At 50.8% G+C, this 22,256-nt stretch overlaps 3 protein-coding genes across 5 annotated transcripts; 1 reads left to right on the top strand and 2 right to left on the bottom strand.

The window, feature by feature from the left end:
- Positions 1-90: 90 nt before the first annotated feature.
- LOC117859330 (photosystem II reaction center W protein, chloroplastic) lies at positions 91-777 on the bottom strand. Its single transcript, XM_034742569.2, has 2 exons — positions 618-777; positions 91-520 (listed from the first exon to the last, which is right to left on the bottom strand). The coding sequence occupies exons 1-2, from the start codon at positions 688-690 to the stop codon at positions 201-203; spliced, it is 393 nt and encodes a 130-aa protein (XP_034598460.1). The 5' UTR covers positions 691-777; the 3' UTR covers positions 91-200.
- Positions 778-14,869: 14,092 nt separating this feature from the next.
- Positions 14,870-16,864, top strand: LOC117855045 (uncharacterized). 3 transcript variants are annotated; one of them, XR_004640414.2, is made up of 4 exons: positions 14,870-15,539; positions 15,611-15,946; positions 16,038-16,134; positions 16,494-16,635. XR_004640414.2 is itself a non-coding variant. In XM_072293735.1 (3 exons), the coding sequence occupies exons 1-3, from the start codon at positions 15,075-15,077 to the stop codon at positions 16,071-16,073; spliced, it is 837 nt and encodes a 278-aa protein (XP_072149836.1). In that variant the 5' UTR covers positions 14,871-15,074; the 3' UTR covers positions 16,074-16,405. The 3 variants fall into 3 exon arrangements, 2 of the variants coding, with proteins under 2 accessions (XP_072149836.1, XP_034593211.1); XM_072293735.1 differs by lacking the exon at positions 16,494-16,635 and having other exon boundaries at positions 14,871-15,539; positions 16,038-16,405; XM_034737320.2 differs by lacking the exon at positions 16,038-16,134 and having other exon boundaries at positions 14,886-15,539; positions 16,494-16,864.
- A 787-nt stretch (positions 16,865-17,651) lies between these two features.
- LOC117855044 (uncharacterized) lies at positions 17,652-21,311 on the bottom strand. Its single transcript, XM_034737319.2, has 2 exons — positions 18,248-21,311; positions 17,652-18,150 (listed from the first exon to the last, which is right to left on the bottom strand). Exons 1-2 carry the CDS (start codon positions 21,285-21,287, stop codon positions 17,813-17,815), a joined length of 3,378 nt encoding a protein of 1,125 aa, XP_034593210.1. The 5' UTR covers positions 21,288-21,311; the 3' UTR covers positions 17,652-17,812.
- Between the last annotated feature and the right edge of the window lie 945 nt (positions 21,312-22,256).

Below are 22,256 nucleotides of genomic sequence, written 5' to 3' on the forward strand. Positions count from 1 at the left end.
TACTGAAAGCTCAAATTTATGCAGAACGTTTCTCGTGAAGTTTGCTATATGCGCGTAATCTCCACGGATCACTTCACTCGACCGCTAACATCTCGCAAAAGTTGAAGCTTAGATACAAATAGCCATGCCCGAGTTTACACCGATGACCACCGCCATGTTTACATCCGGATCAACAACAACGGGAGGGGACGGGATACGATCTAGAGCGAGAGGCCGCCGGACTCCTCGTCCTCGTCGAGGTCCGAGGTGTAGACGGTGTAGAGCGACCAGATGAGGCCGAAGACCCCCAGGAGGATCCACCCCAGCAGGTTGTTGCTGAGCCCCAGGCTCAGCCCGGTGCCCTCCGTCGACATCCTCTCGTCCACGAGCGCCAGCGCCGGCCCCGCCGACGCGGTCACCGCGCCCGCCGCCGCCAGCAGCGACGCGCCCGCGCCCTTGGCGCTCACGGCGGCCGCGTTCCTGCCGTCCTTGGAGTAGCCGCACCGCACCCTCTCGCTCCTCGCCCTCAGCTGGGGCAGCCCTGCAAAGATGCATGTACACAGAGTTCGATCACCATGAGCTTGCAAAGCGAGCGAGCGTGTGCGTTAAAGGCGAGACCAACTGCAAACGATGCGTACCGAGAGCGTTGGGCCTGGCGATCGCGGCGCGGGCAACGACGGTGGTCGCCACGGCGGCGCTGATGGTGGCCATGGCTGCTGCGTATCCGGATCTCTCGCTGGCCGCTTGCTGGAGAAGTTTGGTGTGTTCGTGGCTCGCGTGCGCTAGTTGGCGGCCTTTTCCTTTTAAGGCGATATACACGAAATTATCGCGAGCCGATGTGGCTGCAAATCGTCTGCCGCCGCCAGGATTGGGTGAGGCACGGGATTGGCTATCCTGCACCCACGGCCTATCCGCTCGCGGCCAATCAGCGTGAGCCAACTGGACCCGTCGATTTCTCCCGTGTTAACGTATGGACACATCCGGACGTGGAATTTAGTCCAAAAAAAATCAAGCTTGAACCCGCAAAATGCTCAGGTCTAACGGCTGCTTCTGAACTTAATAAGGGATGTTAGCAAAACTTGAGACTCATGGGTTGCTTTTGGGTTTGGTCAAACTCAAGCACAAAATGAACAAATGAATGAAAATGAGGCGATCATCTTCGAGAGGCCTTTTGAGACTAGCCAAACTGCTCAAAGTCCACATCAGCTAGATTCATATTCTTCGGCTAGTGTATGAGTCACATTTGCATGCCCATTGCTTAAAACTTCACTATTGCTTGAGCTTATATATCATAGTTTAACTTACATTGATGCAAAACACGCCATGCAAAGATTATTGGACGTGCAGGCTACAAAATACACCGAGCATTGAATCTTCAGATGCTCCAGTTTACACAGGTCCGGCGTGTGAATGCCAATGAACGCTCACCCTGAAGGGATCTTGTCACGGCAAGCACATATTAGGTTTCCCTAGCATCGGCATGCCATGCCTTCAATCATCACTGTTGGAACCAAGGGAGTACAACAATTTAGGATTTAGAAAAGGGATAAGGGTTTGAGAGATAGAAAGTAAAGGTCCTGTTTGGGAGGAAGGGGTTAAAATTTAGCCCTGGGCTAAAGCCCCCTCAAATGGAGTGCTAAATTTTAGCACTGTGGGATGTTTGGATGGGAGGCTAAACTTTAGCACTTTGATTGTCAAAAGACTCTTTTACCCTTATTTACCTCCTCTCCTTCACCCCCTCCTCTCCTTTTTCTTTTACCCCGCGTGTGGTGGCGGTGCTGGACCAGGATCTGCAGCCCGACGCTAGCATCGTCGATGGCGTCTCGCTTTCGCCGGTGCCGCCCATGGTCTAGGCACCCTTCCTGGTGGCGAGTACTAGTATCGTCGGCGCCTTGGTGGTCGTAGCCTTCACCTGCCACGCTGCCGCCTCCGCTCGCAGCCGCGCGACATGGAAGGCGCCGTCAGAGGAGAAGGCGGCCGGGGAGGAGGAGGGGCTGCCGGCGGGGAAGGGAGTGCTCCAGGCGCGCGCTGCATGTCCTGTGGGCCGACGACATCGGCGGGGGCAAGGAGGAGGAGGGGAAGAGCGGCGGCGGCGACAAGGACGGGGAGCAAGGATCCGGCTAGCCGCCTCAGATCCAGCCGGCCGCCACCGTCCTACTACTCTTCCCCGTCTCCCTTGCCGACGGGGAGGACGGGCCCGGCGGTGCCGAGAGAGAGGGGGTTGCGGAGGCGGCGGGCTGAGCGGAGGAGGCGGGGCGGGCCGGAGGCCGCGGGGCTGGCCGGAGGCGGCGGGTCCGGCCGGAGGAGGCGGGGTCGCCGGAGGCCGCCAGGGCGGAGGCGGCGGGACCCAGTGGAGAGGTGGCCGGCGGAGGCGGCGAGACCCGGCGGAGGCGGAGGGGAGGCTGGCGGAGGGAAGGCAGCGGTGGCAGGGCCGGCGAGGCGAGGTGGGGTCGGGCGAGGCGAGGCGGGGCCGGGCGGAGCGTGTGGGGAGGAGAGAGAAGGGAGGGGAGCAGGGGGTGGAAATTGGTCTGGGGGACCACTTTTAGTCCCATTTAACCTATTTTAGCACCTCTTGGAGGGGCTAATGGATTATGGAGGGCTAAAGTTTAGCCCCTCCATTTTAGCCCTGGTGTTTGGGAGGAGAGGGCTAAAATCTGACTAAAATGGGGGGCTAAACTTTAGCCCCCCTCCCGAACACCCCCAAAAGATACTTCGTATTTTGATCGGTTTGATACCTTCAATTACCTGTGGCCCTTATAAGGTAGGGAGGTTTTGCCCCATTGTTATGAATTGGGACTCATGTTAGAATCTAACTCTTGGTTTGGACTTGCAGAAACCGAACATTCTAGTTTTGGAAACCAGATACTCCAGTTTCGCCAAACTTTGTAGTTTGACAAATTTTAGTCGTCAACATGCTCCCTGTTTTTTTTGTAAGCGTTACCCAACAAGAAACAATTTGTAGAATAAAATTATCTAAGGCCGATGATTAACAATAATTCATCGCCACACATATTTAAGCATCTTGTCGTACACATAAATAATACCTATGGGAAAGCACTCAACTTGTAGCATCTCCATCATATAAGAATTCTTAACAGTTAACTTCATAATCTTAGCATCTCATGACACGCCCATGCTAAATAATCAACACATTCTTTTAATAGGTAAGTAACTTTTCCTTGTAATTGGTTTTCAATTTTTTGTTAAACAAAAATTGGCCTTAGAATGTTGCCATCTCCAGTATCTACTTCATCTAAAGGATCCGACGATGTAAATAATTGCCTTGACTTGTATAACCCATTAAAATTTTCAATGGATTCACTGGTTTCATTCTTATTTGACCAACATCCACACGCTACTTCAGCCACTGCACATTACCATCCATTTAATTACATAATGTGATTTATCCGATTCTTAATCACCTTGATATGTCAAAGCCATCCTTTGACACACTAAAAAAGCTAATAATATGAAAGATCTGAACCCATCAAACACTTAACTTTGTCTTGCTCCCAAATAATAGGAACACCAATCATATCATAGCAACAAGCCAACATAAGCCGATGTATCTCCATGCACTACTCTAACTTTGTAGTTTACCTACTGAATTAAGAATCGTGCGAAGTTGAAGGTACACATCTTGCATGAATCCAATGTCTCCCCCAGATCACACTATAGTTACCTTGCACCTCATTGATGAAGAAGGTTGTAGCTAGCGTCTTCCTATGAATAGTGAGTTCCAGAGAAGCAACCCCTGTAGCCCCAATGCGTTCAACTGCTCCCATGCAGTTGAGAGTCATATGTTAATCTTAATAAGCTCATCATCTAATTTACCTAACTTCTTGAATATGGATTATGGCACGAATTAATAACACCACCATCAACAAGCATTCCTAGCGTTCCATTGACGTGACCATTTACATACAATGGCGTTCCATTGACGTGACCATTTCCTTTGTAAATACAACACTCTTAGTTAAAGTCAAATTGAGAAACTTTGTCTTTCACAGCAACAATCTTAGGCATTTTTCTCAAGGATTTTTCGTACCATGTGTGCTATAGTTTCTGATCAACATTTTTCTTAGTGTTGAGTAAAGTAATTCGGCCTTAATGCAAGTGTGTATTGCTGAAGTGTTTCCTAATCTTTTCATAATTATACTCCTGAATTCATTCCTTATGAGTGCATAAGTAATAATACTTATGATGCATAAATATAGTATGGAAAATAATTTATGTTAACCTGTGCTACTGTTTGCGAAAAATATTTTGTATTTTCGTACAATATTTATTCATATCATACTTTATAGACTTATACTCCCCTGAATTCTTTGCTCACAACATGGAATTACCGAGTAGAAATAATTCCAATTTATGTTTTCGATGACCACTCATAAATATTTGTGGAACGCGTCATATAAGTGATGCATATATTTTTCAGCCTTTCTTTTTCCATGTTGGAACTTGGTTATATATACGGCCACTCATTCTATACTTGGTTATATATTTACTACACACATGGTGCATCTGTGCCACACACAGCACCCCCAGCATGTGTGTTTCATGAATTGATGCATCGCCTAGGCAATACGATTGATGGCTACTCGGCCAGTGGCGGAGGCAAGGGGGCAGGCAGGGGCCCAGTGCCCCCCTCCCCCTCCAATCCCCACAAATCTTCAATGTCCAATTAAAAATTTAAATTTGTGACTACATTTTGAAAAACTTAACACTACCTATCAGGATTTAAAATTTCGGCGGAATTTCGTTCGGAACTCTCAAATTCTGATCTTTTCAATTGTGACTAGTATAAAGCATTGTGCTGGTAAACTCGATCTATATATAGTGTAGGAGGTCCAGGGTCAAATCCTGGCTTTATTTTTGTGGATTCAGATATATGCATCAGTAACCAATCTGATAGAAGATGTCGGTGCGGAATCTGGCCGACAAGTAAATGTTAGTAGTTTTGCCGTGCGTTAGATCGGATGTGGCCTAGCATACAATGACACAGGATTTATACAGGTTCGGGCAACCTGCCCTACGTCCAATTCGGGGTCGGTCGATCGACTGTATTCCTGAGCCCAGGTGCTCAAAGTTTGCAGTGGGGGTACAAACAAGTGAGGGATGAGAAGGAGGTGTCCGAGACCCAGTCGTGCTCTAGTCCGAGTGGAGGGGAGAGATCGGGGCTCAAACGTGCGCTATGTGTTGGAGAAAATCAGAGTCTTCTATCGAGAGAGAAAGAGCGCACCTCCTTTTATAGTCTAAGGGGACGGCCTTACAAGAGAGAGAGGGACAGTGCGGGCGTTGTCTAGTCTTATCGAGGCCCACGTCATCGAGTACGGTATGGCCACCATCCTCGGTCCCTGTTCATCTCGTCAGGCCACTCCGTTGTGGTGGCACTATGCAGGGCGTGCGCAGGGTGTGGTGCGGTACGGTCTTCTATACGATAGTTGATCTGAGTGCCTTTCCTTATCCGTTTCACCTACTTCTGGAGCCCGTACCGAGCGGGCGTCCTCGGTCGGTCCCGACCACGTTGGTCGGGGGAGCGGTGTGAGTCGGTCCAGCATATCCCCGGTCGGGGGAGCTCGGTCGGAGTTGGATTGTGGTCCCGGCCCCGACCAGGCCTTCTGGTCGGAGGCACGGTCCGTGGACGGATCATGGTCTCGGCCTGGCGTTGCATATTTGGGCTGGCCTAGGTGTGCAGTATCGTTGCGTCTCTTTTTGGGCCAGGCGTTGTGTAACGACCTAGATTTAAATCAGCCGAGCTTACTCTTAAGACAAGTTCCCTAATCCAGTTGACTCAGCTTTTCTTGAGCTATACCGACTTAGTCTGGTTTTCAGCCCAACCTAGCGCCTTAGGGAGGGTTTATCCTTGGTAAGACGAGCTGAACACCCGGAATCCTTTAGTAAAAGTTGGAGAACAAAGCCCCTGCAATAACTTTGTTCAGTGGGACACTGGCTGGTGTTCTACAACTCTTGTTAAGGGCGTCAAAGTGGTGTAGTGGTGTAGTTCGGAAATAGGGAGATCAAGAGGCTGGAGGATGGACCTAGAAAAGGATTATGTGGATCTCTCGGAAAAAGCGCGCCAGAGCGCGTGTGCCCTGTCTCAGAGCGCCGCCGCCGCGTGGCGTAACTTCACCGGCGAGCGCCGCCTTGCTCAGTCACCAGCCGCGACACGATGGATCAGCGCGCCTCCTCCCCAATCGCGCGCTGGAGCACCCTGCGGGCTTTTCCGCCCCGTCTCGTCTCGCCCAAGATCTCGCCGACCGTGCCAGGTGCCCTGCCGTCGCTGCGACCGAAGATTGGCCGCTGCCGCGCCAGTCCGCCTCACCTCCCGTGCGCATCTCCTCACCAGGATCCCTGACCGCGCCCCAACGCCTTCTGGCTCTTCCGTCGTACCTCAGTCGCGCTACCCACGCGCGCGCCCCGCGACGATACCGCCTTCGCCAACCACCGCGTAGGCAGTGACAACTCCTTTTCTCCCCCGCCTCGCCAGTAGCATGCCCCGGCAAAGCCGCTAGTACGCGCATGCTCGCGTCGTATCGCTCGCCTATCACCTCTCCTGCAGCGCCCTCACCTGCAATGCACCTCCCTCCCTCCTGCCGCACACTGGCTGAGCTGCCGCAACCAATCCGGCGCTTGACGCGACCAGGCACCCGCTCGACCTCGCCAATCCTTCCGTCTGGCAAAACCGCGCCTGCATAGCACTGTCTTCAGTGCCCAATGCCGTAAGACCCTGTCCTCGGAGCTCCGCTTCGCTGGCCAATGGAGACGCCGACCAATTGCCGCCGCGGCAGAGCACTCCATTCTCTTCGATCTTATCCTCACGCTGCTCGAACTCTTTCTCTTCCGCACAGCTATAAAAGGGGGTATCGAAGCCTCTTACTGGAGTTCCCTTTTGCCACCACCACCTTGCCGCCTTGCTTGCTTGTTCTTCTCCAGCGCACTCGCCGCCGCACACTTCTCTGCTTCACGCGCAAGTGCCGTCGCCTGAGCTCTCTGTGGAGCTCCCCTTCCGCCCAACACCCCACCAGCCGTTTTGCCTTCCCTCGCGCTGTGCTAGAGCTTACTTGTTGTCCACAAGAAGCACCGTTGCCGTCGGGAAAACCGCCAGACCTTGCCACCGCCCGAGCCTTAAACGCCCTTCGACGTTCCGCCTGAGCTTGCTTCTTCCCGACCCCAAAGACTTCGTCAGTAGGCCCAAAGGTAAGCTGCTGACCCTTGTCCGTTTCGCCCGACCCCTATCTGTTGCACCCGACCCTTGTCCGCCTCGCCGGAGAGCTCGGCTGTATCTTTTTCTTTTGACCAAGGGTATCTGTGTCAAATTTCGGAGTGACCCCCTGTCACTCGCGAGTTATAGGAGTTGTTTGTTCTCCTTTGTCACCACTATAAGGACGGTGGACGGGGCAGGGCCTTATGAACTATTTTTGGTGGTCGGTGGATTGCCTCGTTTGTCTACATAAATTGTTTAAGGTCAAAAAGTGTTGGTGTTCGTGATCAAGTATTTGAAAATACTAATCTCATACCTAGTATGGGATGGGGAAGCCTAGTACCTGATTGAACTAGGGCGTGGCTTATACCCCTGCTGTCCCTGGAATGAGGTTCCCGTGGTGCATCATGTGGGTGCAAGTGCGGTGACAGTACGGCATGAGGTCGGGACTATGGAGCATTGCATGCCAAGGGAAGTTTGGACCTGACACGCGCTTGGGAATTGATGGGGACGGCCGACACAGGAAGCGACCCTCTGTGGTGCACGGATGTCGTGAGATTAGGTTCACCATGCATGGTTAAGAAATTCGAATTGATTCGTCTGCCTCTTACGGTTTGGGACTGCTTGATCACTATGCTACACTGAGTAAAGATGGAACATGATGATGATGTGAACCTTGATGCTTGTTTTTTAAATTGTTTGGAAACTATGTTTGTTTAGCATAAGTTGCTAACGTAGATCAGTTAATGAACTTAGAGCCTAAGCTAAAATATTGAAAGTAAGAACCTACTGAAATCGCTTTTGGCAAAACAAACCCTTCAGCCAAAGAGCCTTGCATGTCTAGAAGTTGGTGGAGTAGTTTTCCCACCGGTCGGTTAAGTCTTGTTGAGCTTAGCAGCTCAGCCTTGCTTGTGGCACATCTTTCAGGTGATGTTGAAGCTCCTGAGTTTGCTGCTGTTGGCACTTAGCCTCCCCAGCTTCCTCCTAGGTGGACGGTCGAGTGGGATCCTTCCTTGGACGGCGTGGATAGGGACCAGTGATGTCAGGATCGGCCTCATCCGTGACATCCGACCTCGGCGCTAGCTCCCGCTGTTGTATCTTTCCGCTGCTTATGAACTCTGTAAAACTTTGAGGAATTTCGAACCTGAGTTGAAAAATTTATGTAATTGTCTAAGTTGGATGATCTGTTGTATTCTCTGAAACCACTCACCTTCGTGTGAGCTCTGCTAATCCGGTCCTGTAAAGTGGTTCTATCGGATGAAATCCAACGGACTGCTGAGTTAACTTGGTTAAAGCATAAGACCACATGTCAGGCGACTTATTGTGCTTTAGCTAAGCTAATCCGAGCGATTCCGCCACAGCTGGTACCAGAGCCAGGTTAGCAGGACAGAGAAGAAAATGGGTCCTAAACACCTTTTTCTAAAAGTAAAACTTGCAAGAAACGTGTTTGAAAAATCTTGTACGATCGTTAAGGATGACCTTAGTGCGAGAGGCCCTAGGGGAATTTTGGGGTTCTTTCAGGTGGCTACTACCTATTGGTTATTTTGCTAACTTCCAGCACTTCACCACGTGTATCATACGTGTGCCGAGTTCCGCATCACGAGTATGCGAGGGTTGATAGGGAGTTCTATTCAAAAGAACCTATCATCACAGTTGTTTTCGCCCACGTCTATCATACGTGCGCAGGTTCCATATGTTAACTCATGCGAAGGATGGTATGGTTCGATTCCAATGAACCTATCATCACGGTTGTTCGCCCACGTTTATGATACATGCGCATGATTCCGCATCACGAGTATGCGAAGGGTGATATGGTCCTATTCAAAGGTGACCTATTTCCACGGTTGTGATGCTGTCCATGCAGCATTAAACGCATGAGTGCCGTTTCTATAGTAAACGGTGATGAATGGGGACACTTTCGTGAGTGCTGGCACGAAAGGTTCATGTGGTTGTGTTTTTCTGCAAGTACACTAACCGCGTTCGCATAAGGGAGACGATATTAGAAACCGACTAGATACTATAGGGAGTGACGTAATTGTTGCCTTGCCACTGGTGCCCAACCCCCGAGGGGGAGGACTTTGCCGGTAGTCCATCTTCTGCTGGGTTCGCGCGAGCGGACCTGGTGGGTCTAGCCCCCGAGCCTACGGCCGACTGGGGAGTCTATCGAAGGATGAATTTTTTCCAAGGTCGCGAACTCTTGTGTCCCCACCGGTTGGTACGGGGTGATCCCTATTGAGGGTCGGGGCGTCCGTCTGTGCGTGTTCCCGACCGTGACTTGTGTCGTCGGTCATATTCCTGAGTCAGGATCTGGCGGCCCTAGCCTCTGAGCCCTGTTGGGCTTGGTATGGATCGGCCGAGCTTCATGCGTCACCCCATCCATGGTCTCCGCAACCAGAGGGGTTGAGTTGACGTCACTTGCCTCGATGGCTCGAGTGATGGGCTCGGTGAGCTCGTAACGGGCATGTCCGAGTGGAATCCGGGTCCGTTGTTCGCAACGGGGTCGGCATAGCCCTCGTGTGGCATTCCACTGCTCCTTAACCCGCCTCCTGGCAGATGCCCGAGCCTTTCTAGAGACCGACTCGGGTGGCCTGCTAGCCTCCCCTCGATGGAGATTCTATGGGCATGACTCGAGGTCAGGATCGAACGAGAAGTCAAGATGACCCTTTCCGCTTCTGAGCAGGTCAGGCGAGGGCCGCTGGGGCTCATATGTTTTTCTTCCTGGCTCCGTTTGATGCGAGGAGGCCTCGAGCCCTTCGCGGGCCGGCCTTCGAACCCCAGTCGGTCGCAGCTCATTTTGATTGAACCTCTATTGCTTTGTGACGCGATGCAAAGCAATGTAATGCAATGACTGCATGCATGAGATGAATGTATGAATGTACGAATGAATGTATGCATGCATGGAATGGATGAATGAATGAATGAAATGCAATGACCGTATGTATGAGATGAATGAATGTATGAATGAATGAATGTATGCATGCATGGGATGGATGAATGAATGAATGTAATGACCGTATGTATGAGATGAATGTATGCATGCATGGGAAAGGAAATAGAGGGTTGGTAAAATTACCTCGATCGGGTTTTTAGGCATCACCTCATCCGCGGTTTCCGCAACCGGCGGGGTTAAGCTGACGCTGCTTACCTTGATGGCTCAAGTGACGGGGTCGGGGAGCTCCTAACGGGCGTGCCCGAGTGGAATTCGGATCTGTCATTCGTGACAGGGTCGGTGTAGCCTTCTACTAGCATTCTACTGCTTCTTACCTGTCTCTCGGCAGATGCCCAAGTCGTCCGACCGGCTCGGGTGGCAGTAGTAGAATTCCATAGAAGTAGTTAGTTCTTTGTATTATGATGAATTTTGCAAGGAATTGAGAGCCCCTGAATGAACAATTTAAGTTCTTTGTGATCATATTAATCATGAAGGAGAGCTTGTCCCGCCCGTCCTCATTTTTTCCCTTAAGTAATTCTGCTTTTTACCCTTTTCCTTTCAAACCTGCCCATTGACCGTAGGCTGCAACCTTTAGAACCTAGGCATGGCCCGCGAGGCTCAGCTGCTTGTAACCGTAGGTCGTGATGGGGTTTGATCGGTCAGGAGGTTGAAGCGTAAGTTACTTAGGGCAGTTAGAGGAACGGGATGCCCTTTCATTCGGGTGCGGTGTGTGATTGCACAAAAGTAAGAAGGGGTTGGTACAGCACCTCCGTGGAGCCCCCGAGCAACTCAGGCAGAGAGTGCTCGGACTGGGGCGCTGTAGGAGCGAGTGTCGAATGGAAATGACCGTTAGAAACCGAGTTAGGGAAAGAAACGACGTAACTACTCAATGTTCCGTGTGTTGGTAAGGATGTTGCCGTCGTCGTCCTTCAGTTAGATCACCCCGGCCACTGTGTACTGTCCTTCTTCTTCTTGTTGTTTTGCCGCGTGGAGGGACCCTAGTCCTGGACCTCACTATTGGCCTTGCCCTTGTCCTGACCGCCGCTAAAGATCGCCCCAACCGCCTCCTCGCTGGAGGCATGGTTTGTGGCGATGTCGAGTAGGTCGCGGGTGGTACGGGGCTTCAGGCAGCCGAGATTGTGGAGAGGAACGCGTTGATGACATCTGCGTTGACGACATCAGGAAGGGAGTTGCACTGCCTTGAGAACCTGCGGATGTAATCCCGCAGGGACTCGTTGGGCTCTTGCTTGCAGCTCTTGAGGTCCCAAGAATCCCTGGGATGGACATACGTCCCCTGGAAGTTCCCGACGAAAACCTTCTTGAGGCCCGCCTAGTCGTGGATGCTGTTGGGCGGTAGAAATTCGAGCCATGCCTGAACTAACTCTCCTACGCAGATGGGGAGGTACTGGATGATGAAGTACTCATCATCTGCTCCATCGGCTCGGTAGGCGAGCTGAAAGTCTTCGAGCCGTATACCGGGGTTTGTCTTCCCAGTGTACTTGACTATATCGGTGGGCGGTCAGAAGCGTCATGGGAATGACGCTTTTTGGATGCAACGACCAAAGGCTTGCGGTCCCGGGCCGTCCAGGCTGGGACTTCGGTCGTTGTACCGATCGCTCGGTTGGCCACCACGCCTGGGGTGTGTCTCCTCGTACTCTTCGATGGGTCTGCTGGGGCCCGTGCCACCTATGCTCGCTGTCGTTCGGTGGTCGTTGGTGTCGTGCTGAGCCTGGCGTCCAGTGTTGATGATGCTGCGAGCGTCACGATTTGGCCCGAGTCGCTCGCGGACGTGCAGACGCTGTGGAGCAGGTGACGGGTTGGGCTGTAGCGCGATTGCGGCACCCTGCCCCGCTCGAGGCGGCTGCTGTGGTGGGCGAACGGAGCGATTCGACAGGTGCGGCCCCAATGCCCCAGTCGGGCAAGAGGCTGCGTGCCGTCATCACACCACGGAGCTCTCCGCCTACTGAACGGTGGTGGTCTCTAGCAGCGCCCAGAGGTTCCGGTGGATTGCCTGCTCCTGCGGGTTGGCAGGCTCTGGGAGGCTGCGCAGAAGCATCGCTGCGGTCACGATATTCTGGCCAGCCCGAGCAAACTGTGGGGTGTCATCCCCGTAGCTAGGATGTTGCGTTAGACCTAGCGGGCACGGCCTGGAGCACCGCTCGTCGGGTTGCGCGCGTGCGACTCAGAGCGCGCCGCTGGGTGTGCCGGTGTGGGTGGCTGCTGGGTCGGCCTGTGCCAGGGCCTCCCTGTGGTGATCTGGTGGGGTGTGAGTCTGCTGAGACTCCACCACCTCCGGTGGCTGTCCCAGGGCGTCCACCATGGCACACTCCTAGGACAGAGGATGGCTGGACACCATGATGTCGCCGATGCTGGAGCCGTCGCTCTCTATCTCATTGTCGTAGAGATCGTGCAAGGAGGTGGGAGCGTAATCCGCCATTCCCACGAACTCGCATGGGTGAGGGGTGACATCATGATCCTCCAGAGCCCCCGTGGGTACGCATCTGCAGGGGACGCGAGACCATTGGGGAACCAGCCGCGTGGCGAGCACGGCGAAGACAGCGGGGTCCCTCCGGAGAGGTAGCGGAAAGTGTTGATCAGTGAGTACATGATAGCATCCACGTCACTCACCGTGGGGTTCGAGCCCAACACAGACTCGATGCAGAGCACGAGCGCCTCCACATCAAGATCATCGAGCGGCTCGCGGTCAATGGAGGGAGCTCCTCCTCCCGGGGACGCCGGGGTGGCCGCCTCCTTGCGGAGGCGGAGTACGCCGAGCTGATCGGTGACGAAGTCCAGATTTTCGAAGCGGAAGGTCTGGGATGGCGCGAAGACGGGTGAAACCTACATCCTACCGAGCATGGGTGCGGGAAACTCCAGCGAGCCGAAGCGAATCGTGTCGCTCGAGCTCGTCGTGCCAAAAGTAGCGGGAAGGTGGGCCATCCAATGACCTGCAAAAACACGAACACACGACGTCGTCCCCACGGATGGCGCCAACTGTCGGTGCGAAATCTAGCCGATAAGTAAATGCTCGTAGTTTTACCGTGCGTTAGATCGAATGTGGCCTAGCACACAATGACACAGGATTTATACTGGTTTGGGTAACGTACCCTACGTCCAGTTCGGGGTCTGTAGGTCAATTGTATTCCTGAGCCCAGGTGCTCGAAGTTTGCAGTAATGGTATAAGCAAGTGAGGGATGAGAAGGGGGTGTTCGAGATCCGGTCGTGCTCTGTTCCGAGTGGAGGGGAGAGACCGGGGCTGAAACGTGCGCTATGTGTTGGAGAAAATCAGAGTGTTCTATTGAGAGAGAAAGAGCGCACTCCCTTTTATAGTCCAAGGGGACGGCCTTACAAGAGAGAGAGAGGGACAGTGCGGGCATTGTCTAGTCTTATCGAGGCTCACGTCATCGAGTACGGTATGGCCACCATCCTCGATCCCTGTTCATCTCGTCAGGCCACTCCGTTGTGGCGGGTAGGTTGCGGCGGCACCTTGTGGGGCGTGCGCAGTGCGTGGTGCGGTACGGTCTTCTATACTGTAGTTGACCTGCGTGCCTTTCCTTATCCGTTTCACCTACTCCCCGGGCCCGTACCGAGCGGGCGTCTGAGGTCGGTGGTCCCAGTCGGTCCCGACCACGGTCGGGGGAGCGGTGTGAGTTGGTTCGGCATATCCCCGGTCGGGGGAGCTCGGTCGAAGTCGAACTGTGGTCCGGCCCTGACCAGGCCTCCTAGTCAGAGGCGCTGGTCGGTGGCTGGTTCATGATCTCGGCTTGGCGTTGCACATCTAGGCCGGTCCAGGCGTGCAGTATCGCCGAGCCTCTTGTTAGGCCAGGCGTTGTGGGAAAGCGGGTCTATTGGGACCTGGGTCTATGGACCTGTCAGAAGAATTTTTGTGAAATTCAGCACCATAAAATATATTTGTCAAATTTTGTTTGATTGGAATTCCTGAACAAAATTCGCGGAATTCACGGATTGGGTTACTTCTGTCCGTGAACGATAAAAACAGTGCTCAGCGGAGTAAAAAAAGTTGCTACCAGCCCCCTCTAACATGAAAAAAAATCAAATTCCTGGCTCCGTCCTGTTGGCTATTTCTTTTAATTCATAGCCAAACGTAGGGCTCATAAAAAAAATCTAGCCCACTTGTCGTTATACTACTCCCTCCGTTCCAAATTGTAGATCGTTTTGGTTTTTTCAGGTGCATAGAGTCCAAATTGTAGGTCGTTTTGGCTTTTACAGGTGCATGGATATTATTATGCATCTAGATATAATAACTAAACATGCCCTATTTTTATTAGAAAACAAGGAGAGTCACCTGTAACTCATATGTATGTATGATTTATTCAATTCTGTTCTTGAAATCGTCTCGAATTGTGCAGCACTATTACATTCTTTTGGTTTAAACAAAATCGTATGTGACGAAGAGGGTGACGTCGAACCCTACTAGATTATATTTTTCCGAGGAGGAAGTCAAGGTATCGATAGTGACCGATTGAACGCAACTACGCGATATGCATAGATAATTAGATGTACACACGGCTTCGGCGACAAAGACACCCGCACGCGGCGGGCTGGTTCTTTCATCGTGCACGTGCGGTAGTATAACGCGCGTGGGTGTCACTTTGCATATTGTTTTCCGTTTCAAAAAATAAACGCGCCACGTGCGTTAGTACAATATCAATATCGTACCCGCACGGTGCTTTCGAGTACTTATACTAGTCCGCTTCTCGAGGTAACAGTGTAGATAGACAAGTAGAGGAGGCGCACTGCGGCGCGTGCGCTTTCAACGTGGCCGCGTCGCTCGGGGACCGGTCAACCAAGCCGCGCGCGTAGCGCCAATTTGACTTGCTTCTGCCCGCCGTGTGCTTCCGCTTCCGCCTTCGATACGTATATAAGCGCGGGCGACGCGCGTGGCGCCAACGAGCAGAGCGCGCGCAGCACGCGGCGCCGGCGGCCAACGCATCACGAGACATGGCGGATCCATTCTTCTACTTCGGCCAGGACGACGCCGACTTCGGCGAGGACTACCTGATGAGCCTCGGCCTGATCCTCCCGCCGCCAGCGGCAGCGTTGCCAATGCCGGGCAGCGCGTTCGAGGCGTACCAGCGGCAGCGCGCGCCGGCGTTGCTGGAGTCACCGATGGGCCGCGGTCATCAGCACAGCAACTCCGGCGCCGGCAGCGGGGCGAACGTGAACGTTCACCGGAGGATGTTTGATTACCTGAGACGCATTGTCCACCACGACGCCGCGGCGGCCGGAACAGCTGTGCACCCGGCGCCCGGGAACGAGGAGGCTGCCACCGTGCCGTCGTCGACGCCGCAGGCGCCGCGAAGCTCGCGGTTCCGGCACATCATGCGCGAGCGGCTGCGGCGGGAGCGCGTCAGCCAGGGCTTCGCCGACCTCCACGCCCTCCTGCCCCCCGGCGCCTCGTCCAAAGTTACTCACAGCTCACCAACACACACACTGATGATCCGAGCACAGTACACTGATGGCTGATCCGTGCGCAGGGTAGCAAGAACGACATCGTCGGCGCGGCGGCGGGCTACATCTGGGAGCTCGAGGGGAGGAAGGGGTGGCTCCGCGCGAGGAACCAGGAGCTGATGCTGGAGCGGGCTGCCAGCAGCCGCTGGAGGGGAGGAGGAGCGAGGAATGCCGGCGGCGGCGGCGGGGACGACATGGTGGTGAAGGTGCGAGCCGAGAGCGGGGACCACGCGACGGCGGTGGACGTGTTCGAGGCGGTGCTCCGTCGACTCAAGGCCATGGAGGAGCTCCGGGTGACGGCGATCCGGTCGTGCTTCTGCGCCGGCGGGATGTGGATGGACGTCGGAGTGGAAAGCCACCAGGTACGCGCCTAGTTTCGTTCATGTCACGCTTTGATGTGTATGTTGGATGTGGAATATCTTCTTAAAAATTTTGTGTGTGGTTGTGAACTAGTCCCGGACCAAGAAATGTTCAACTTCAGGCCCATGACAAGTCAAAGAACCGCCGCACACAAAATTTGATGAACATTATCCAGTCATCCAGTGACGATGTACTATTCCTTCATAACTTTCCGAGTTTATTTCAAAACAAACTTCCTCAAAACCGTGCAAACAATTAACAGTAGTGGTTCTTTTTTTTTACAACTATTTTTTTTCACAACAACGGATGGTTACAATTCTGCGTCAATAGAGAGTAAACTGTTTTTCTTGCTGGCGGTGTAATTTGAAAGCAGCACTTTGTGTCCTATATGTGTCCGCCAACTGTATTCTGAAAACTATATTATACGGGGGAAAAAAATAAAAGGATGGTTTTTTTATTTATATGCTGACAGGTCCACATTTGCTTCTATTAATATAGTCTTTTCTGTCAGCGTTTGATCACTAATGTTGATGCATCGTGTACATGAAGGTATCCACGCGTGAGGTGGACAAGGCAATAACAAATGCCTTGATGGAGCTTTCTGGGAACGAACTCGGCAAGCAAGATCCAAGCAGCAGCAAGCCGAGATTTAGCTGCCAAGTCGAAAGTGGTGTGCCGATGGGTTGATGTTGGTCGTTACACGAGTAGCTAGGGACGATGAATTCCTATAACATCGTTAGTTTACCAAAATTGTAAGTCGTTTTGGTTATAAATATTTATATGCACTAACTAAATATAGTGTATGTTTAGAAAAATCAAAACACTTACATTTTAAAACGGAAGGAATAAGTACGGCACTGCAAGCTTCCAGTGCTCACGTACGTATGAAATTTTATTTTATTTATGCAGTTACTTGATAACCGCATTGGCATTTTTTTAAAAAAAGTTTCTTTACACGTCTGTTGTCTTACATGTGCCTGGTAGGCTGGTAGCTGTAGCTCGTTCCGCCTGCGATTTGCTAATGCAGTAACGCCGTTCTCGGTTCTCCTCTCACGGCACTACTGCACAACACCTCCATCTGATGCGTGGCGTGCACCTCGCCGGCCGGCTCGCCGCTCCACCAATCCACGCACCCGCCGGCCGCCACTAGGTGTCCATCGAGTTCCGATCGCGCGCGCGTCCAAACCAATCGAATTCCCCCTCGGCACCCTGCACTTCCGATCTTGTTGCCAATGCCAAGTATGTACGGGAGATATGCAAATCCGGCCCATCTCCTGCGCGCGCTGTGATGAGCAGTTGCCGGGCACAGCGGTCTGCAGGCACGGGAGCGTCATCAGACATGCAAGTCTGCAATGTCGTGGTTTGGAGGACTCTCATGGAGACTTTGTTCTAGGCTTCAAGCATGTGCGTTTGTGTGGCTCAGACATGCCGCTCGTCAAGAGGACTCTGATCGGGCACTCCGTCAATGCCACCTCGACTCCATGGTCTTGTCAATGCCGAAGTCTCCCTCCACAGCCACTACAAGTTCAGCTCTCACCTGAATTTGAACTTCATTGCTCTTGAGGTCCAATCTGATGCCCTCGTCTGAGTTCTGACACTTTGATCGAAATTTCATGCTCTGATTTGAGCCCTGATAGATCTTCAGGCTAGTGATAGATCTAGTAATTTCTGGATAATATGGCTTAACAAGAAGTCTTATTTTGAGTCAAGACTAAAGGATGGAGATATTCCTTACTCCTTTTGATGAAGTATTAAGAGCTTGCAAGCGCCATTGAACTACATTTCTCAACATCTAACTGGATGAATCTTATTGGTGATACACTAGTAATGCTTCAGACAACAAAAATAGATTTACACTTCTTCACCCACTATTTCTTTGAATGTAGACGCATGATAGGCGAGGCTAAAGAAGAAGGTACGCGCCGAACCAGTTTCTGATAGACATCCTGCATTGATGGCCTTGATTGAGGAGAAGTTTGCAGGCAAGAAAATGCCACTTCCACGAGCAGAGCAATCTCTTCATTCTCCACCATTGACGGCAATGGAGGCCGCTGGTCCAATATATCCATTTCAAGCCTATGATGCTGTCCCAGGGAAGCAAGGGATTGCAGCTCACTAGGGTATCTACCCATCATAATCTCCAGTAGGACGACACCAAAGCTGTAAACATCACATTTTGCCGTCACCACTGATGTGTACGAAAGCTCTGCATCAAAAGAAAGCACCAGAATAAAATTCAGAATCTATTGCGAGAAGAGTTACAATATATTTCCTGTGTAGAAGAAAAAAAATTGACCACATACCTGGGGCAATATAACCATATGTCCCTGCTAGTTCGCTCCAATTTGATGAATCAGGTTTTATAATTCTTGCAGTACCAAAATCTGAAACATAAGCCTTGAAAGTTGTGTCAAGCAACACGTTATTACTTGTAATATCAAGGTGGATTATTGGCGGGTCGCATTCATGGTGTAAATAGTACATAGCTTGTGCCACATCTCTTGCAATAGTTGCCCGCTTCTGCCAGTCTAGCTCCTTTGCTGACTCCTCATTTTCCAAGATAGCATGAAGGCTCCCTCTATCAATGTAATCATATACTAGGAATTTGTATCTCGGATGGGAGCAAAACCCATACAGTTTGACAATGCTTCGGTGCCGGATCCTTGTCAACACTTCGATTTCACTATTGAATCTCTTTTCATCACTCATCAGTTCCTCAATCTGATGAAGTTTCTTCACTGCAACCGATCTCCCACCTTGAAGATGAGCTTTGTAAACAGTACCATACCCTCCTGAGCCAATGATATACCTCTCGTTGAAATATTCTGTTGCCCTCATGATATCCTCAAATGCTAGTTGTCCGTCGAAATTCCACACTGAGAACACATCTATTCTGTTTGCAGATATAATATTTTGCGGTCGTTTTCTTTTCTGAATAATTGTAACTAGACCAAAAATTGCGAGAATAATAACTAAGCACACAGGAATTGAAATGACTAACAACAATCTGTGAATTCTTTCTTTGTGGTGTTCGATTATTGGAGTTGAAGGGCAAGTTGGCAGACCTGAGAGGTTACCACAGAGACCTTTGTTGTGGAAGAACCATCCTGTTGAGGCATTGAGGAATAGTTGCCCCGCTGGAAGGGGCCCTTCCAAGTTGTTGTATGACACATCAAGTGTAGATAGACTAACCATGCTAGCGATGGAGGATGGAATGCTTCCACTAAATTGATTGTGGGAGAGGTTCAAGAACTCCAACATCACTAAGTTCCCAAGTTGCGCAGGTAGCCCGCCTGTGAGGTTATTCTCACTGACATCCAACACAATCTGCAAGTTCCTTAGATTACCAATGGTCATTGGCAAATTTCCACTCAAGCTGTTGTGTTTAATATTCAAGGATCGTAGCTTACTGCAGCTTCCGAGCTCTTGTGGTATCAACCCACTCAACTTATTTACAGACATATCAAGGTACTGTAAATTGCTCATCTGACCAAATTCAATGGGTATCTGACCTGTGAATTGGTTTTGTGATAAATTGAGCCGATACAGGTTGGACAAATTGCTCAATTCTGGTGGTATGTTGCCACTCAGGTTATTGGAGTGGAGTAAAAGTATCTCCAAATTTACTAGGTTGGATAACTCAGATGGCAAGCTTCCAGTTATCGTGTTTTCTGAAGCGACAAACACGGTTAGATTGACACTTGAAGCCCAGGATTTGGACAAATGGCCACGAAGGTTGTTTGCCTGAAAGTTTGCTCTAACAAGCTCTGGGTATGGGCCAAAATTGGATATATCCCCTGTTATCTGGTTATAAGCCAGGGAAACTTTCTTGAGGCTCTTGCACGTTTTCAGACTTTCAGGAATAGGGCCGGTGAACATGTTTTTAGCAACACTGAACTCTTGGAGATTTCCCCCTTTGCAAACATCAGAGGGCAATTCCCCTGAGAGAGAGTTGTTTAAAAGGCTGAGCTGAACTAAGTACGTCAGTTTCGCGAATTCTGGAGGCAAAGGACCTGACAGCATGTTACTGAAGAGTGATAGCACTCTCAGTCCAGTGAGGTTCGACAAAGATGCAGGAATTGACCCTGAAATCTTGTTTACAGATAGAAACAAAGTGTCAAGATTCACCAAAGCGTCAATCTCATTTGCGATGGAACCCACAAGCTGGTTTTCAGAGAGGTCGAGGTAATTAAGACTAGTAAGGTTCCACAAGCTTGGTGGAATGGGGCCTGTTAGCTGGTTGTTAGCAAGCTCAAGATCAAGCACATTACTGAGGTTCCCTAGAGCAGATGGTATGAAACCCGATAGCTGGTTGCTGTAAGTGTGCAGGACGGTCAATTTGGCCAAGTTGCCAAGGCTTTCAGGAATCTGACCGCTTAACAAGTTGGTACTAAGTGCAAGATTCGTCAGTGTCTTAAGTTTACCTAGAGAAGGTGGTATGGACCCTGATAGCTGGTTGTTGTAGAGTTGCAAGATGCTTATTTTGGTCAAGTTGCCTAGGCTTTCAGGTATTTCACCGCTTAACATGGTGTAACTTAGCTCCAAATAGTCTAGATTAGTGAGCTTTCCAAGCTCCTCCGGGATCGGCCCTGTAACCATATTTTGGTGGATGACAAGTTGAACCAGCATTGTCATGTTCCCAAAGGATGCAGGTATACGGCCTGTAATGTTGTTTAAAGAGAGTCGCAACTGCCTAAGGCGTCCCATGTTGCCAATCTCGGATGGTATCTGCCCATGGAGCAGGTTGCCAGTAAGATCGAGGAAGGAGAGCATGGGCAGGGAGGCGATGGCCGGTGGGATTTCTCCACGAAAGCTGTTGTACTTGAGGTCGATATATGAGAGGAACGGGAGTGCCGAGAAATTGAGCTCACCAAGTTGTCCATCGATGCCGGTGTTTGGCAGGGAGATGTTAGTCACCACCAGGGGTGAGTTGCGGCCACGGTGCAGCAAACCGCAGGTGATGCCTGTCCAGTTGCTGCACGGGCTAGTTCCCTGTATCCATGAGTCCAGCGCCGGCGAGCTTTGCAGGCTGGACTTCCACTGGATGAGGGCAGCTGCCTGCTGGGACCTTAGATGAGCACCTCCATGGGACCTTACAGCATCGGTGTGCAAGAAAAGAAGGCACGACTGGGACAAGAAAAGAAGTAGATCAAACAACACTGTGGTCATCTTTTTTTTGTGTGTGTGCGTGTGTGAGAGAGATAGAGGTAGAGGTAGAAGGCTAGGGATGGTCTTTGGTGTTGGGGGGCTTATTTCGCTTGAACAGCTTGTCCGGACAGCGGGATGCCGGGGTGTATTTGTAGTGTCTGTCAACCAACTGATCGTTCGTAGAGCACTGTGCATAGTCAGTTGTGGGGGAAAAAGTAGTGTTGGACAGTGGGATCTAGACTGCCGAGTCCAGCCAGCTCTTGCAAGCCTTAAATTCGGTCAGGTCGATCGGTCTTCTCCCTGACAGCAACACGCAACATGTTTGATACTAGTTGTTAAACTTTAGCAGTATCACATCGGTTATTCGGATGCTAATTAGGAGAAGTAAACATGAGCTAATTATAAAACTAATTGCAGAATCCCTATGCTAATTCACGAGACGAATCTATTAAATCTAATTAATCCATCATTAGCAAATGGTTACTGTAGCACCACATTGTCAAATCATGGACTAATTAGATTCGTCTCGCGAATTAGACTCCATATGTGCAATTAGTTTTGTAATTAACCTATATTTAATACTCCTAATTAGGATCAAACATCCGATGTGATAGGTGCTACACTTTAACGGGTGCTATCTAAACCAATAGAAGGAAGGACTTCACCTAAGAGAAGCTCAAGTCTTCCTCAGTCAGCAACCGAGTGAACTTGCAAGGTCGGCACTCCTCCATTTATCGTGCTTATCGCGGTCACGGGGAGTGCTTGACTTGAGACTGTTGAGCTTTTCAAGTGGAGTGCTTGCCGGGGTGTGCTTGACCTAGACTTGGATTTTTCAAGTGGATCCAAATATCTCATGTTCCTGATAGAGTTTGGAATGCACGCTTTTCATATATTTTTTTGGACGCCTGCATGTGTTTTCGAAAACAAAAGGTAGCCTAGTTTTAATTTTCAAGACAAATCCACTCATATTATGACCTAATTTTAAGAAGACATCGATAGGCAAAATTTAAACGATTAACTGCACTATAGTAGTTTTTTGAAATGCTGGACGGAATTGAACGCATAAGCACAGCACTTGAAGCTACCAAACAAATCATAGAAAGGGACTGGAGTGCCTTATACGTTGCAGGGACATCTTGGAGGTTAATCATGGTACGGTGGTGA

Source organism: Setaria viridis, chromosome 5 (assembly GCF_005286985.2).
Source record: "Setaria viridis chromosome 5, Setaria_viridis_v4.0, whole genome shotgun sequence".
Lineage (NCBI taxonomy): Eukaryota > Viridiplantae > Streptophyta > Magnoliopsida > Poales > Poaceae > Setaria > Setaria viridis.